Raw genomic sequence first — 18,996 nt, 5'->3', positions numbered from 1 at the left:
CATTTAGATATCTCCCGTTGAACACTTCTTCTCCATTTTAATGCAGCAGTATGTTACCTAGTAACTGTACAACCCAGTCGCCAGAAGAAACATTGGCATTGTATGTTTCTGCAAACCACAGAATGTGTTGAATGACTTTATAATTCGTATTTTATTCATATATCACGAATACGTTTCATATCGACCTCGTATCATGCTTACAGAAAAGCACAATGCTACGTGGTTAACATTGAGAAACGATTGGTTGGGCTTAGACAACAAAAAGTTAAGGTTGAAAAGAAATATCAGGGTTTGTGTTAAATATATTACATAACAGCGTAACGTAAGAACCATAATAACGTAACGTTACAACTGTAACGTTACAACGTAACGAAACAACATCACGAAACAACGTAACGAAACAACGTAACATAACAACGTAACAACGTAACCACCGGAACAATATATAAATAACAACCACCCAGACTTTTTTATGCAACAAACGTAACAACTACGTAACAACATTACATAACAAGAGTCAATTCAACATTTACTTTTGGTTGACACGAACAGGACACAAACAGCGGACTCCTGGGTAAGAGTCCTACCCTTTTTTGTGGAACTGGTTGTTACACCACATAACTTTTAGTAATGGGCTACCTTACTTGCTCTCACCCATCGGTGGTTTGCAGAAACTAAAGTGTGGAGTGAAGGAGGAGGACGAGTGGTGGGAAAAGAAATAAGTAATAACCAGCCTCTCTGTGTCCTGTGATATTTTCTCTTGTTGTTGACTCCATAGCGAGTTGTTTGCCTTGAGGTGAACCCCTGAGGCCATGAGGTGTGCCTTCAAAGTGTGACTCTAAAAAAAATGTATCTAAAAACACTATAGTTACTTCTTCTGCCCCCTTCTTTTGTTGCTCTTTGCCTTGTACCCAGGCTCTCCACACTGGCCTCAGCAGCAGTATAGGAATGTTTCAGCCCTTTGGCATATGCAGTAGTGTTCCCTTGTATGTCGGTGTTCATCTGCTGTAAATAGAACAAAACTTCCAAAGCATTAAGAAATATTTTGCATACCCTTTCTCTCTTTATTTTGAGGAGGCTCTTCTTTCATTTTTCATATAATCCCAGTGTTGGACGTGTGACTTGAAGAACCCCATGTCTTTATTCTGCTCTTTAAATATACTTACACTCTTTGTCCTATGAGTATTTGTACTGTAATAACACAGATCCCCTAACTTTGATCATTTCACTTTTTTTGCTTCACTGCTTTATTGCTCCACACAATATGGAAATGTATTTCTCAAATCAAACAGAGCACACTGTCATAATGTCAAACGCAAACTGAGGCGTAGCAGTGATTTATTGGCAGAGAAACGGAATAATGAATCTCAGCAATCCATAAACAATACAGCCAGAGGAAACCAATGGAAGGCAATAAAGGATCATTATTCCACCTCATTTCAAGCACACAGATAAATGGAGAGTGAGATATTAGACACATAGGCCCCAAGATGCAGCCAGAGCTAACGCACTTAAAGGGTTAATCACTGCATTTGTATGCAAATATGTATTAAAGTGTGTCTGCCCTTATGGGAGGGTTTAATGAAGGAATTGGGCCCAGGCAGTAGGTGACATTCAGCGGCTGTGTAACCTCAGCGGAAAGCTTCCCTGGCGCTATTTGTGAATGTTAATTGCTTTTCAGGCTGCGGCTGCCTCCCCGCTCTCCACCTGTCCCTCCATCCCAATGCAACAGGGGACTCTCCCTGTCCTTTAAGCCAAAGCTGTTGTTTAAAAGAGAGAAAATCCTCCCAGGAATAATGTTTGTTGTGTTGGATCATTATGCCAAAACTGACGCTATGATAAAAGTGTCCCAGTGCAGAAGGTAAAAAAAGATATGCAGAAACTTCAATTATCGGAGGTGTGACCCTTTTGCTGTTTGGGTGTACCTGTTGGAAAGAATGGAGTGGAATCTCTCTGCTCTCTCCTCCTCCTTTCTTTTTTTTCCACCAGGAGAAAAAGCAGTCTCAATTTACATATCCAGTTGAACAGAAAGCTAATCTGTCCAAATATAATTTAGTGTGAGATGACCCTGCAAGAAGACAAAAGAGACCATGCAGCCTCTGATAATTTCCCCAAAAGTGCACACAACAACAAGAGAGAGGAGAGGAGGTGAGGTGAGGAGAGAGGAGAAGGGGAGTGAAGATAGAAATCTTTCCATTTATGACAGGGAGCTTTGAATTGAGGTAATCCACAGAACTGTGAAAATTAAAACCCCATCTGTTAAAAAAAATGCAAATAGACCTTTTTGATTCTGCTGCAGAAGGAAATTTGCCCAAATCAAAAGATTAGCACCGATACCTGTGGATTATGTTTCACTTTTATGCTCAGTCTCCTCACTCTCCCTCTTTCTTTCTTTCTTTTGTTTTACTCTTACTCCCTCCCTCTCTGGCTTCATCCAGATTTCTGTCAGGGTATTAAGATCGCTCTGTTTCAGAAAGGGAAGAAATTTGGTACAAGCTCTGAAATCTACCTGTGATCTAAATTTGGCCTTTAACGCTGATATCGGGCACAATCCATAACTATTTTTCTCAGCCTATTAGCAGGATTCACATCAGCAAATTAAATATTTAACATGGTAAATCAGGACTCCACTTCTTCATATGGATTAAGGCCCAATCAGCATCTATATTTGTCACAGAAACTATTTGCTCCTAAACAAAAAGCATAAATAAATCCTGAAATGACCCTGGCTTGTGATTGGTTGAAAGTGATACTAAACATTTATGAATGCCATGAATCTGTGTTAACTGAGCATTTAGTCTGGAGTGGTGTTTAATGGGCTTCGTTAAGTGGACAACATTGCGAAGTCTGTTTCATGGCTATCACCTGCTACAGCTAACAACCTCTCTCTTTTTTTATTTTGTGTCCGTTGCTTGCAGGCTCCCTCTTAGCTAGCAATATTCAAGCAAAAGCCATATAAATGCTAACAACGGCCCATTGATTTTCCTGTGTCTGTGTGTGTGGTCGTATCTGATACATCAATCTCATTAACATGGGGAGCTTAGGGCGAAGCCTCAGCTCGGAACAATGACAGACGTAAATTCAAACTGTCTCCTCCTGCACAAAATAATGCAGTGTCGTGAACAGCAGTGTCCGCTGTCTGCAATTATTTGACCCCATTAAAGCAGTAAACCTAAACAGTAGTAAACAGAGAAGAGGAGGGGCGGGGGGGGGGTGGAGGCACAAACACATCAAGCCTAACAACGTGGAGAAGGGTGTTTGTTTAAAAAAATAAAGGGGAAAGCAAGATGCTGCGAGTTGTGACATAGAGAAAGGGCACAGGGAGTAGTGTGTGTATCTGTGTGTGTATCTGTGTGTGGGGGAGGGGGGGGGGAATAGTGTCCTGCCGAAAACCTTTTCACGCATTATTGTGCCGAGAGAAGTAGTGGTTCTAGTGGGTTGTCAGGCCAGATACAGCTCCCAGCAAAGGACGGTTGGATAAGGGGACATGATCGTGTAGTTTGTGACGACAGTCCCAATAACATTTGGAAACTAGAATAACCACTTGTAAGCCTGCACCTGTCCAAAAATCTCATCACTTATTAATTTGCTCCTATTAGACATTTGTGTGAAATTGTCATAGTTCGCAAATGAATCATTGTTTTATGGCCCAAAACCTGTTTTGATCACATTGACCTTGATCCTTGATTTATGAATGAACTGATTATATTTTGATGGTCAAAGTGGACATTTGTGCCAAATTTGAAGAGATTTGCTCATGGTGTTCCTGAGGTAACGAGTGATACAAGTGATACAAGGATGGGTCGGACGTGAGATCACAGTGAGACCGACACCCCGACAACATAACGCCTTCGGCCACGGTTGTTTGCTGCGTGAAGGCATAACGATGCACTTCAGAGCCACACAGCAGTTGTTAAGTACTGAAGGTATGGTTGCTACCAAAGTGGACTTTTCATGATTTTGTAGAGAGTTTATGAAATTCGCCCAAAGAAGGATATTCTTAACCTAAAACTCATTTTATTGTCAGGAGCTTCTGAAATGGCATTCGTGGGGAGTTGTACGAGACAGATGCACAGCAAAGTACACTCACACATCCTAGTGAAATAGGATGTGTGAGTGTACTTTGCTGTGCAGAAGCTCCTGACAATAGAATGAGTTTTAGGTTAAGAATATCCTTCTTTGGGCGAATTTCATAAACCCTTGTGATTGGTAAACAACGTGAGTTGATGTGTAAAGTTGAACCTTAGTGAGCAAATCCACTGATGGCAGCAATTCCACTTGATCTTTTTAAGACATTTCGTTGGCATAAATGCCACTGTGACAGAACCTTGGGCCGCCATGTGACTTAAAGTCTCCATTAAAAACCTAGACACGTGAAAATGAGTCTAATGCAAATTATACATTTATTACATGTGACACGGTGCAAGATTGGTCTCATGAAGTCACAATCTGGGTCAAACTGTACAAACTGTATTTCTTAGGCATGTCAAGTGGTGCAGTGAATTCCAGATGCATCGTAGCGCTACAATGTAAATAGGAGAAAAATGCAGAGACGTCATTAAGTTGCGTCATCTGTCCGTGCTGCACTTTTTATAACTGGCCGAACTAAAAACAAGCTTTGGCCATAGAGCTGGCAGTGCTGTGCAAAAGAAGAGGAGGAGGACATGTATAAGGCTGTAGTGGCTAAGCACACAAGGGAGTAATGCAGATTTTGAGGGTATTGATGATGCTAGCCCGCCAGTTAACACCAGCCATTTGTGTGTCACCATGGGTCGTAGCAATAGTTGCATTGTTCTGAATTTTGGTAGGAGGAGCAATAACGTAAGTAAATAATTGTGAATAATCCCAATCTTCAAAAAGCTAATATTTTTCTAATATGTGCATGTCAATTCCAACAGCTTTGGTTGTAAATTCAGACGTTGACTTCTGGCTTCGACAGCGTCCTTCCCCCGTCGTTCCCACTGAATGTGGAGGACAAATGCGTGAAGGCACTCATAAGCCTTTTTAATCAGCGTGAGAGATGTGCCCACAAATCTGTTAACTCTGTCACTAATGGCTATTTTTCCTCATTAGGGAATGCTATCGCTCCTCTGCCTCGGCCACATGCAGGCGTGATCAATTCCTCTATCATTTAGGACCAGATCAATCTCACAGTCCCTCTTCCTTTTTAAACTTCAATATCTCCTCCTTCCATCAGGATGCGTTGCAGCATCTAATTAGTCCTACAGCAGGGGGAGTGGAACTAGAGCAGGGGACCGGGTCTGTACGTTCAAGGTGGGCTCCTGTAGTATCGATAGGTCTTCATTAAAGCAGCTAATCCCATATTCCCACACAAAGCAGAAAGGACAGAGGGTTACGGAAAGTCTCTTGCTTGTTTCACAGTAGTTATTTTCTAGAGTTGAAGTGTTGTATTGTAACTTATTCTGTGCTCCTACTTTCCCTCAATGCCTCATATTAGTGATGGAGGTGGTTATCTGCTGCAACTCTTACAACACAACGTGTTTCGTAGTTGCATTTTGGTCTGTTGAGGTTATTGTCAGCCCAAAGGAACATATCTGCTGCTTCTGCACTGCAATCATCTTTTCGCGAATCAATAATTTTCATTATGGAGTTATTGAGTTCTTAATCTCAATTAACTTTAGGTTACAAGTGTAAAGTATGGTAAGATTATTTCATCTCTTTCCGATACAATTTAACTTGCTTTTAAACCACAATTTTTGCTGCAAACATCTGTCTTGTACTGGAAACAACAAATCATCTTCTCCCACCGGCATGTAGAAAAAGAAAAGCGAAATGGTAAAGATATCATGACAGTTTTAAGGTGGATGTTTCCTTTAAGATTTAGATGAAGTCTTATCCTTTTGTGTGAAAGTGAATGGAAGTATAGACGGGCAGGCTTTTAGCTATGGCATTTGGGAACCATTGTTTCCTGGGCGTTTATCTCTGTTAGAAGGTCAATACAGCTATGAAAGCTTTAGAGACACATAACACACTTATAAAACCTGAGTGCTAAGGCTTGCCTTGCAGCGTAACAACAAAGCAAAAACTCAAAGCTCTGTATGGTAAGAGTAAAAGTTTTTTTTGTTTTTTTTTGTTTGCGATATGATGCCAATTTCATCTGGAATGACAATTAGAGTTATTGTTTTGATGGCGGTTTACTGAAGCTGATGTGATTATAACTTTCTCCCTTACAGCGCAAAACCTGTTTATGATATACAACAAGCAGGGCACAGTCCTTTGAAATATTACACCTGATAACGCCAGGTTTAATTATGTATTTCATGGCTAATGCTGCTGAAAAGACTACAAAGGTGGCAGCTGGCAACAGATGAACAGCAAGCGATTTAAAAGAAAAAAATGTTGCACTGCTCTGCCCCCCCCCTAACTTTGAGCAGGAGAGTATTGTAGGTTAGGACAAGCTGCCGTGCTCCTCACCATCCCACTGTAGTGTAGAGAGCGAGGTGAAGAGAGAGGAATTATTTATTAATAGTCGGTCTCCCCAAACCTCTGTAAAACATCCTGTTGAGCTCCCTGAGGTGAACGCTCAGCTTCAAAGCAATTAAAGCTGAGGCAATGAGAGTTGGTAGAGAGAGAGAGAGAAAGAGAAAGGCCTGGACAGCCACAAGGCCCGTAGGTTTGGCTAGCTGCACACTCAAATACTGTACATTCAGCTTTTATGCCCGGGAGGACAGGGGCCCTGAACAGAATCACCTCCCTATGTCAGGGATTCCTTGTCTGGGTTTAAAGCCCCTGTGAGCCTTGGGACAGGCCAGCACCTCTCTGGGGGATTATGTAACCATAATAAGTGAAAGCGGCGATCCTCTCCCTTTCTGTCCCTCTGAGTCATGTTAAGACTTTGCAGAGAAAGGACCAAAGAAGAAGTCCTCTTAATGTCTGGTCGAACTTTTCGTCAAAAACCCTCCACACTTTGGAAAGATATTCAATGTTTGCCCGTGATACTCTGGTAACCCCTGCAGGGTGTTTACCTGCCCACTGCTGTATACTGGGATATGCTCTACCCCTCAACAGACTCCAGATAGGAATGATTAGCGTAGCAAAAAGTAACCAACATCATGTTGGCCAAAGGCAGCCAATCGCTATGAACGTCCCTATCTATGAATCGAGAGAAGAGGGAATTCGTGTTGCTGAGTTTGAACTGCCATTTCTACATCAGCTTATATTAGCTTGAAGAGGTACACCAGCCATTTCAATGAGATATATACGTTTGATGAATCCCAACTTCACTTTATGCATGTTTTTGAAAACATATGCACATGTTAATTACTTTATAAATGAGAAATAGATACTGTCAAGCAGAGTTAACAGGCTCTTTTTTCCCCTCTAATCAGTTAAACAAACAGGTTGTACCGTAGCCTTTCATGTTTCATGTTAGAAGTAGGCTTCAATTATCAGAACAATACAAACATTCAGGCTCGCTCAAAGGTGCACTGCAGATTTAAATGTTAAATGAAAGACAATGGAAGAAATTCTGCAAATTTGTTTGACAACCCGAATAAAAACTCTTGTGGTCCCGTCTTTAGGAATGGCTGCTCTGAAGCATCACTCTTGTGCAGGAGCAGTCAGAAGCTTGCCATTCTACTCATGAACCTCATAAACCAGCATGAAGCAAGGTTATGCCTATAACCATCAGCAAGTGCTGTTAGGCGTCATAAAGGCAGCTTAAGTGGTCTTTAATAAAGGCAGGTTTTACATGCCTCGAGGGCATTTTCTCATAAAAACCTGAGGCTTCGGCAAGTCATTCTCTCACATGAGCTTGGAAAATCTTAGCATCCTCTTCTGACCACAATGACAATATCAAGATCTTTCCTTGAGGTTTTTTTTGTGCTTACAAGAGCCTCATAACCCTTACATAATTGCCCTTGAATGATGTTCTCTCCTGGTATACCCTGTTGCCCCTCCATTGTCTTCTCATTTCTCTTTCCAATCCTCTCATGTCACTCGCCATCTTCCTTTTAATGTCGTGAGCTTAATTTGATCAGAGGGGGAAAACGGGAGAAAAAGAGGACCTGCGAATAACTTATGAGTGCTCCCTCCTTGAAATTGAGGCATTATGATACGTATATTAGTTCCACCGCATTGCCATTCTGTGCCCGTCATCAAGGTGGGTTATGCAACTGAACAGGCAGAGACAAAGCAACTATTTTGGGCGGAAAGGCTGTATTTGCCTCAGAGGCTCAAAGGAGAAGAAGCCTTGTCTCCAGGACAAAAAAGATAATCAAAAGACAAAAAAAAGACCTGAAGTGTTGAAGAGTTGAAAACCATCCTTGTACAGGGGGTATTGAAGAAGACAATTATTTACAAGTAACTGGAGGGGAAACTGAGTACACATCATGCCATCCATTTTGTGTTTATTCAGGTCCAGGTATCAGTGGCAGCAGGTTTAGAGGTCCTTCAGCTCTTCCCCATGGGCAGATTATAAGACAATGGGCACAGACATGCAGAAGGCCCCACCACAAGTCTTACATAGGCGCAAGACTCATAGACTTTATAGTTGTTTATTTATGTAGTTGAGTCTCTTGTAGTTGCTTTGTTTCTCTTTGTAGTCATTTTAAGTCTCTTTGTAGTTGCTATGTTTCTTTTTGTAGTCATTTTGAGTCTCTTTGTAGTTGCTTTGTGTCTCTTTATAGTCATTTTGTGACTCTTTGTAGTTGCTATATTTCTTTTTGTAGTCATTTTGAGTCGCTTTGTAATTGCTTTGTGTCTATTTGTAATAATTTTGTGTCTCTTTGTAGTTGCTTTGCAATTGTTTTGGTCTCAGTGTATTCTTGAGTGTCTCTGTACTGGTCTTGTATTTCTTTGTGATCATTTTGAGTCTCTTCTTGCTTGGTACGTGTCTCTTTAAATTACATTTTGTTGGTGAAGGTCAGGAGTACCCCTGACATTTTGGGCCCCTGGGCCTGTGCCCAGTAGGCCCATTCAGTAATCCATAGGGATCCAAAAAGGTTCCCAAACCAGACAGGATATGTAATCCCTCCTGTGTTCTCTGGGTCTGCCCCAGGTCTCCTCTCAATTGGACGTGCCTGACCATACTTACACAGGGAGGCTTTCAGGAGGCAGCCAATCATTTGCCTGAACCAACTTCCAGACGCTCTGTGTAGGACGCTCATTTAGACTTCTTGGTGCCACAGTCTCATGCTGTCTCTCACTCATGAGGCACTGTCCAAGACCTAGAAAAGACATAAAACCAACACAACCCACCACCATCCCATTTCCTCTGCAGTGATTTTTAAATAACCCAGTGACCTCTGCCAGAAAGACAGGCCATGTTTCCATGGCCACTCTGCCAGTGCACTCATTGCACATCATCGGAGTCTTCCACGAGGCTAGACGGACAACACTTCACAATATAAACACGCTAGCTTGACAGCTGTGAGTACTGTAAGAAGTTCATTGTTTACTTTAATTATGAAAGTGTTTTCTCTTATGTGAATGAGACATGAGGTAGCTCCTCTCCCTAACGCTCTCTCGTGGTCGAGTTGGGCAGCATGCTTCCATGTGTTTTGGGGGAGTGGCTTTGGAGGGAGGCCTGAAGGGAGGGGCTGGGTTTCTCCATAGTTGCTTACCCCAGCTTTAAGTCTGGAATTGATAAATCAGTATAGAATCTTTCAACATGATTCATTTATATTGTATAAATTATGATATCATTTATTTTTCAAAGCTCTGTGAGTGTCTCTTTCTGTATGTATTAGTCCTCGTATCACTGGAAATGATAGCAGTCCACTCAGATCTTCATGTTATTGTTCTTGGTGTTTTGTGTAAATTTGTATTCAAACAACAAAAGTTTAGATGATCAAAAGGTAAAAAAGGCCAAAAGGTACCAAGCATCGTAAATACTAGAAACTGATAAGAAACCCCAGTCATAAACAGTGTACAGTGTATCCTCCACACATACATCCTGAAACCAACATCAAACAAACGAATGAATGAATGAAGGACGTAACACTAAAAAACACAGGATTATTGAGGTGCTCTGGGCTAAAAGCAGACTACTTGACGCGTTCAGTGTTGAAATATAGCTCACCTTTCAGCGAAATGATAGCCTGCATTTAGAGAGAGCTCTGTATAGCATTAATTTATGCATGCATACTTTTATAGCCTATCATACCTGCGCATTCATGAATACCTCAAAGAATGAGCGTCATATGCATCAAAGCCCTGGTTTAAATCTTCAAATAACTCAGAGAATGAAAGGCAAAATGACTATAAAGTAAGCACAGGCATATGCTTGTATGCCTTTTCTTATATTTCCAGGGAACTCTTGACAATGGCGACCTGGCCGCACAGGTTGTACAAAGATAAGTGTGAGGATCAAAAGATGCAATCTACAGGTCCATCAGTTAAAACACATATGCTGAGGTTTACTTGCCTCCCTCCTTTCCTCACCCTGTTTGCTCCTCCTGGACCTGCAGAATATTAAATATGTGAGCCGTCTCGCCTGGAGATGCTCTGCCATTGATTTTGTGTCAATCCCCCAGATCGCAGTAACTCGATGTGGTATCAGCGATGGATAAATGAGACTTCTCCAGATAGGAGCAGAGAGAATGGAAGAAGTTTCTCACTCTGAATATCTTCAGGTAGGTAAATATGTATTAGTTGCAATGATGCATGGTTTCTGTGTTTGCACTTTACTAAGTGCTTCTACTTTCTTCTACTATGTTGTCTACTTAAGACTCCAGAGCCTGATGTTACAAGGTATTTAGTATAAGTAAGTATAACATGCGTTGGTTACCGTCTCCTCTTCATTTCAGGAAGTGATTAAAAAAGCCTTATAATATTGAAACCACAGTATTAAGTCTGATGATTAAAGTGCTTTTTTAACTTTTTTTAGCGTTTCACAGTAGAGCCAGCAGGTCCGGGCCACATCCCACTGGGTTTCTTCGGCATAAGTTTTCTTGAAGCAATATTCATCATAACTGATTCAACTCTAATGAGGATTCCAACCCCCTATAGTGCCGAGTGCTTCACCAGAGTCAGCAATGAGCTTAATGCCATTAAGGCCGCACCCGTCTCATGGAGCTCCTTCGACTTTGCGAGAGCCTGCTGGTGGAGCAGCTTCTTAAATGTGGACAAAGCCAGATAAGCAACATTTGAGTGCTTCCATTGGAGCCCATTTTACTTGTTTATACTTGCCACCAACTTGGTTTATGACGTTTGAATTTTTCGCTGGAAACGGAGGTGTCAAAAAAACAATCATACCACATCTGAGAATCTGCAAGCGAACTGTTGCGGCTGCAGTGGTCTTCCACAGTTTGCCTCTGTGTGTGGGCGAAAGAGAGAGAGCTGTCAGCTTATGAAAAACAACCATGAAGCAACATTTGATTTGATTTACAGTGCGTCTCTGCTTGTGCATATGCAGGGGTTTGATTTTATGAGAAGTAACATATAAACGTAGCGCTGTTAACTGCATTGTGATGCTGCATTGTGATTCACCATAAACCCTGACAGGGGGCTCTGTGTTCTGCCACATCACTGGCAGCGTTCCCACCTTAATCCCGTCTCGGCACGGGCCCTCCATTCAACAGCTCGACATTGCCACCAAGTGGTAGACATCGCCCATGACCCCACTTTGGTGTGAGGTTAACAGCTCCAGATGCTTGCAGTCAGTGCACCACAAGGGGACAGCATTGCAGATGCGGGTGTCATGGTGGGTTCAAAAAGATGAGCAGACGTCAGATCATAGCAGAGCTTGGCGGAGGTCCCAGTTTTTGATGAGCGGACAACAAATCAATAATCCGTTCATTAGTCTTACAAGAGGAAATCTAGGAGGGGTCTGCTGCTCAAACAAATCAATATTGCATTCAGTTACTCAATGTGAAAAAATCCTTTTTTCTCCACCAACAACCTTTTAAGTGTATCTATAGCTTCTAAAATGCATACCTGCCAATATCTCTGGCACAAATAGCCCATCATTGTGATGTGCATTGCAATCTAATCGCACAGGACTATAGACCATCTATTGAGCAGGCAAATGACATCTTTGCGTTTCAACTGTCAGGCACCCAAATCTTTCCTTTCCTTGTGATCAAGGTCGCAGTGTGAGAGTGCTAACAACAAATGAGGCTATTCCTCTCCTGTCCTCATTACTAATTAGCTGCCGTGCTATTCAACTTCCCTCATTTCAGACATTTCGATCAATATCACATAGGCTGCCCGCTAAATGGCTGTGCTGCTAGGAGGGCTTTTCTATAGTTGAATGGGAGGTATCAATCATTGGGCCTAAAAGAGACATTCAATGCTGTTGAAACGATGACCACACACACACACACACGCACTTTAAGGCGCAATTGCACAGGCTTTGGAGGAAAAGTGGCAGTGGAGAGATGTGGAGACTGTGATATTTCAAAGAGGATAATATGTAAGAGTGTCAGGTTTACGACACGAGTCCCGCTTCTTTTTGTCTACCCTGTATCGACCGCTATTGAGGCAAAGACACAAATCTGGAAATCTTGACTTGATTGCTTGCAGAGACATTAGCTAGCATGTCTCCTGTCTGTTTGTGTGGAGTCTGCATCCTCTTCCTTTACATCTCTTTCCCATGTGGATGGTACTTCCTTGTCTGTTTGTCTATAATGGACCCAGTATTTTGGCCGCTACGTGAAATGAATAAATGAATAAAGTTGCATGATCACACGGTTACCATTGAATGCATGTGTCTGACCGAGGTCGATAGGCCAAGTTATGCACGTATCACCTCTGCAGTTCACCAGCACATTGTTGGAGGACACATGAGAGCTTTAGCGGTATCACAGCACTGGATGAGATATGAGCCGACTCGAAGGCTGGATATAGCCGGATCGATGTCCTCCCATTGAATGGAGCATACAGAGCGGGAGCCAGGCAATCAGAGGCCCAGACTGACTTCATCCCTGATAGTAATTAGATGTGGCACCTACTGCAACGGCTCTTTCGGGGCTGGTTATTAATGTCTATAACAGACAGTCAGAGGACACTGGATCATGGTCACATGAAGCAGTGTGTGGTGGCAGTTGTAGAATCGATTTCAACATCTGGGATGAGTGTGTTTTGGGAGGGGATGTGATTAGAGATTTTTTTTGTGTCGCAACTGCTGCGAAACTGCTCCGTTGGAAAGGGTGGAGTAACGAATTGATGAAAACGTGGTTGCATCAATAAGTTACAGTGTGCCGCAGGCTACTGTTGTAGTAGTATTCTAATGGGCTATTTTCCATTAAATGTGGCAAAACGTTCTGCTGTTAAGCAATATTGCAGTTTAAGTGCCACCTACATCTCACACACCTGCCTCAGTGGTTATTAATGGTTTATTCAACTGAACTATTTTGAATTGTGCCTTCAATGCAGGGATTTTTCAGGTTGACTTTTAATGAAGGTTATAATTACCTAAGATTTGCTACGTTTTCCCAACCCAGAGAATAATTCTAAAACATGAAAAATTGCCCACACAATTGCCAGCTTTGACCTGGGATTACCAGTATTAACCGAAATGCAAGTAAGTAGCTGTATTCATAGATCAAAGCAGCTTCTAAAAGCTGAAATGATCCTCTGCGAAAGTGGAAGTGAGGAGAAATACATGTGAATAAAACCTTTGATCCATAAGAACATAAGTTTCCAATTTGAGAGAGACAAGACAACATATATGAGTGACGCCTGCTGCATTTAATACTGGGGGATCTTCAGGGGACAACAAGGAGTAGCATGACATCAGTCTGAAAGATTCATTCACAGAATGACAACAAACATCTTTGGTCAGGCAGGCAGTGACACAGACGGAATGTAATCTATTTAGCTATATTCATACAGAAAAATAAATACCAGCATCTGAGGAGTCTCATTCAATGACGAAACCAGCACTTAACAATATGGCACTCGAAGTCTGAATTCATCTCTCCACATGCACAAAGCAACTCCTCTGCCTGGAATTTCAACACTTTATGTTTCCTAAATAAAAGATAACTTGGCGTGCTACATTAACAAATAAAAGAAATCTTCCAGTCTGGCCAGAGAATAGAGCCATGAAGGGAGAAGCATGCAGGATAGAAACGGCAAATTACAACTGGCATCAAAACAGATTCTCAGGGAGACAATATAAGATTTATACACTGCTGTCAAATGAAAAAGTTTCATTACGCCAGTATTGTTCTTTCGATCGTTTTATTCTTACTGACACTCTCAGAACTCAGATGCTCAAACAAAAACTAATGGAGGACTCGGTGGCGAGTTAGCCAGCCTCCTGCTTTCATGCAGTCTTTATTGGGGGAAACAAGGTCTTCATCTGACAGCAGCATTTCACTGTTAGTGCTACATTCACTGTACTGCAAGAGGATGGATCATCTATCAGTGCACTGGTACAAGACAGTAGTGTATACTGAAAACAACACCACAGCAATAACTATAGGACAGCTACAGATATTCAGGTAAACATGACAAAAAAAAAGATAGCATTGTTCAAAGTCCATCCTAATTATAACTGTCTACACAGTCATTTCAGCCGTTTTCCTTTGTTGGGAAAATGGTTGCTTTTGTCATCGTGCATCAGACGGGCATCACGAATCAACAATATTTCATCTGACATCAAAATTGGTCCTATTATTGGTCCATTGAAATGTATTTCAAAACAAGATGATAAACAACAAAAAGCAGAGCTTCTCAGAGAAAGAAGAGAGTAGCTTTGTTTGGGTGGCAGGTTTACATTCTTGGCATAACAGCACCTCTTTTATGTTCGAAAGAAAGGAAGAAAAAAAAAAAAAAATAGAGAGGCATTCCAATTTGCAGCAAAGTGCGCTCAAATTATAAACTCGATTGATTTTAACGTTCCACCAAGAAAATACAATTTTGTGGATTTGTTATTTGGTTTTACAGTAACGCTCTTGGCCAAGACAGAATCAAAATGGAGACATAGAAATTATCCAAAGACATTCCATTCACATCGGTCGTCACATTCCTGTGAGTTAACTGTTGCAGTGTGTGTCCACTGTGTGGCAGCATGTAGGTGTCCTGGCTTGTGCTCAGTGCAATGTCTCAGCAGTGTTGAGGGTTGTAAAACTGACATACTGTAGCACATTCTGTGTCTGGCTCCCCGTCCGACAGTCGCTGATTTGGCTTCTTGCACGCCAACCGTGGGAGGGATTCTAAAATAGAGAGACTGTCACTTTGCCTGCTCATCAAAATCTACTTAAGTTCAAGGCCCCTGCAAGAATTGTGACTTTTATGACCAAGTAGGACGGGATTAAATGCTGAAAAAGTCAAAGTGAAGATACAGCAGCACTGTGATAACAGTGTATAATGGCAGTGTCCTGTACGAGGGGCCCAACATTCACTGTGTGTTGTGCGGATCTGAATAAATTGGTTCGGAAATATGCACCAATTAATATCAACTGAAATAATGATGGGCCTTAAAGTAGAAATTATTATATTATTTGCCTGTGTTAGATATAGTTTTAAGACCTGTATTATTTCAGGTGACACACATTCTTGAAAACATTTGTGTTTAAACAAATTGCCACAAACTAACTGGTCTTTAATGCCTTAGGGACCATAGACTTGTTTTATTTTTCAGTCTGTCATTTGCCAAATTATGCAATGACTTTAATAATAAATATAATAAAGAAATAAAGAAATCTTTGATTGATCTCATAATGATATGCAATCTGTGATGCAGAGTTATTAGTATACATTGCTTTGTACTTAAAGGTCACTAGCCAAAGAGGTAGGTAGATGACATCAAGGTATTTCCTGTGCTGCTGCACTTTATTGATCATTTTATGTATTAGATTACAGAGGGTCAGATTTTAAAAAAATAGGTCAACATTTCGGGGAAATACGCTTATTTGCTTTTTTCTCTCAGCTACCATATCTGGAATATTTTGGCTTCACTTCTACATCCAGCGGTCGGTTAGCTAAGCATAAAGATGGAAAACAAAGGGTAACAGCTGGCGTAGCTCTGTCCAAAGGTAACTAAATCTGTTTACCAGCACCTCTAAAGCTCACTAATAATATACCAGGGTTACTTACCCGACTATTTGCTCATTCTCTATGCATTCCAGATCTTAACATTACGCTGACTCCATAATTAGTATTAACTACAAACAATACACAAGAACATTTTACACTGAAGGCACACCAACAATGTCAGTAACAATCATAGTTGGAATGCAGTGAAAGGTGTGAGAATAGGAAGACTTTTCTTTAGCAGCCGAAGTGAACGTCTCTCTCACCTGGTTATAGGTGGACATCAAACACTCCTTCCTCCAGTGTCTCTATGTCCTCTTCAGCAATAACTAATGGAAACAGAGAAGGTTAGGGTATAAGAACATGAGGAATAGATTGGTAAGTCAACTGAAAATGCCTAAATAATACCCGATGCTAATGAAATGTGTGGCCTTCATCTGTTTACTATGCCAATTCATTAGTCTTGCAGCGTTGTCTGGCCCATCGATCAAGCCGGTTCACACTGATGGAAAACAAAGCCAGACAGGGCACCACTTTTGCTAACGTCTGATGAGAACACTGCCTCTGTGAGTCATTGGCCTTGCTGTGGTGGGTCAATCACATTTCCATTGCAAATGATCCCCGCTTGTTGGAGAATATCTTCCAAATGTCAGTGCTCCATATGCCCGGAGGAAGAAAAAGAGCACCCTTCAAAAAGTGGAAGTGCTGCCGTGCTAAAAATCGCTCTACTATTCTGAGAGGATGAAAAGAACATTTGATTTTTCTACCGGTGTTTTTGCACATTTAAGGAGAGTTAGGGTGTTAGAGTGTATACTGTGTCTTTCCTAAAACTGATAGAGATAATGAAACTATTTCATGTTGCACATGTCTAAAAAAAATACCATTAATCAGTCTTAATGCAAAATTGACCATGAAACCAAAAACACATGCATGTGACGGGCAACATCCCCTTTTGTATAAAATAAATATACTGTATATATATATATATATATGTACATAAAACATAATTTTCTGTTGATATGACAATCACCTGTGTTCTGCAGGCTGGGTGGGGTGTTGGCAGGTGGAGGGAAGCTGTAGGATCTGGCCTGGAGGGCCGGCGGCGTCTCGTGGCTTATGCTCTTTGTCCTCTTCCGGCACTCGACGGCCAGGCGGCTTCGGCAGGCCTTGTGGCAGTTCACTCCGCAGGCTACCGCCGGAGCGTTCATGTGGCGGGAGAAGGACAGCGGTAAAGAGAGGTGACGGGAGAGGAGGAGAGGGCGGTAGGGTCGGAGGAGAGGGAGGGAGAGTCGCCGAGAGAGGAGGCGAGATGGGAAGAAGAAAGGGGAAGGCCAGGAGCGAGGGGAGAGAGAGGGTGAGCGGGGGGCAGAGAGAGGGAGAGGGTCAGACAGACGGACGGGTGCAGACAGAAACATCGGGGCGAACGGAAGAGCCAGTGGTGACAGGAAAGAACCTCTACACGGCATGCACACACACGAACACTGGCACATACACACGCTGAGGCCGACCGTGCCTGACAACAACTCTGTCAACCAGGGGGAGTCTAAGAGGAGAGGAGCCATGGGTCATTGAGCAAGGCATTATGAAAGCATGAGAGTCAAAGAAGCTACACACACACACCGTTGTGTAGTTTTGTCATAACCAACATTTCCTCTCTTGTTGACACCACTGCGAAAGATTTTCAACAACATTTAGAGTTACTACAAGGAACTTTTAACTGTTTTTGGAACAGTCTTAGTTTAATATTAGTAAAAGAAACCATTAGTGAGAAACGTGGCTATTTCTATATAGCTATTATTAATGCTTATAATAGGTGCCAACCTGTCCGATTCAGGGCCCCCTGGAGGGAAGGGAGGCACGGTAGAACTAGAACCGGGGCGAGATAGACGTTATTATAACCTTGGCAGCCACCTGCTCAGTGTCCATATAACACCCACCAAAGCTAGAATGAGCCTAAAAATGTCCACAACAAGGGAGGTTAGGCTTACAGGAATAGTTTGACATTTTGCAAATTACACTTACTTGTTTTCTTGCTGAGAGCTACACGAGAAGATCGATTCCACCGTCAAAAAAATATCAAGCTATACAACGAGCAGCTGGTAAGCATACTAGTTTAGCATAAAGCCATGGTTCTGCACAGCAGTGTCATATTTAACAGAAAATATGAAAGTGGTATGGATTATCTCTCGGTCAGATGGTGAATAACCCCAAAAATATGGAGCTATTCCTTGCAACAGACAGGGTCAACGATAGGAAGAGGATGAGACTGTGATATAATAGAACAATGGCATTGTGACAACACACCCATCCATACTGAGATGCTTTTCATATAGAAGTATAATATCTAAAGTCTACCTCCACAAAACACATTCAACTCCAGACACACACACACACACACACACATTCAGAGGTGTCAACACACTCAGCTCCTGCATTGTGAAGGGTGATTCATTTTAATTATGTCCCTGCCGCTCTCTCTACCTCCCTGAGTACGGGCTAACAATGGTAATGGGGATGAATGGCGAGGGCTCTCTCTCTCAGTGACTTCCTCTGGTCTCCTTAATGCACTGGAACAAGCCAGAATACTCCCAGTCAGACTCTGAGACATACACTCAGAGGAGGTGGGAGAGTGTGGTGTTTGGGGGCCATCGTGTGTTTATGCACAAAGTGCTTGTGTTTGCTCTCTTTTCACCTCCCTGCTATTTTTCACTACATTTGTCTCCACTGCAACAATCGTGTAAGCATGTCTTTCTTCTGATAACTGAGGTCCTGGCAACAGAAAAACTCAAAATAAAGACTAAAAAACAAAACCCCACTGGATTTAAGCAGAACATATCTTGGTAATTAAGAAATTAGGCGATGATGAAATGAGAATCTGTTGTTTCCCACACAACACTGCAAGACCTCGAAGGCCTCAAGGAGCATTAATTGCTCCCGTTGCTATGCAACTGAAAGGGTTTTCAAGCTTTTCAATGAGCGTTAGTCAACCTGAGATGAATCTGAGTAATTGGGGAAGGAGTTCATGTTGAGAATAAAAATGTGAGATTTGGT

The 18,996-nt window shown here is 41.9% G+C and overlaps 1 protein-coding gene across 3 annotated transcripts in view; it reads right to left on the bottom strand.

The window, feature by feature from the left end:
• Positions 1 to 13,632: 13,632 nt before the first annotated feature.
• Positions 13,633 to 18,996, bottom strand: part of LOC116385341 (RAS guanyl-releasing protein 2) — a 36,486-nt gene continuing 31,122 nt past the window's right edge. For all 3 annotated transcript variants that reach the window (XM_031850710.1, XM_031850707.1, XM_031850709.1), the window contains exons 15-17: positions 16,976 to 17,134; positions 16,212 to 16,274; positions 13,633 to 15,125 (exon numbers count right to left, since the gene is read on the bottom strand). In XM_031850710.1, coding sequence (XP_031706570.1) covers positions 16,216 to 16,274; positions 16,976 to 17,134 — 218 coding nt within the window. In that variant the 3' untranslated portion in view covers positions 13,633 to 15,125; positions 16,212 to 16,215. The remainder of the gene's footprint in view (positions 15,126 to 16,211; positions 16,275 to 16,975; positions 17,135 to 18,996) is intronic.

Source organism: Anarrhichthys ocellatus, unplaced genomic scaffold (genome assembly GCF_004355925.1).
Source record: "Anarrhichthys ocellatus isolate YVR2014 unplaced genomic scaffold, GSC_Weel_1.0 scaffold11, whole genome shotgun sequence".
Lineage (NCBI taxonomy): Eukaryota > Metazoa > Chordata > Actinopteri > Perciformes > Anarhichadidae > Anarrhichthys > Anarrhichthys ocellatus.
The sequence above is the reverse complement of the archived record's forward strand: the minus strand, read 5'-3'. Positions and strand labels throughout refer to the sequence as shown.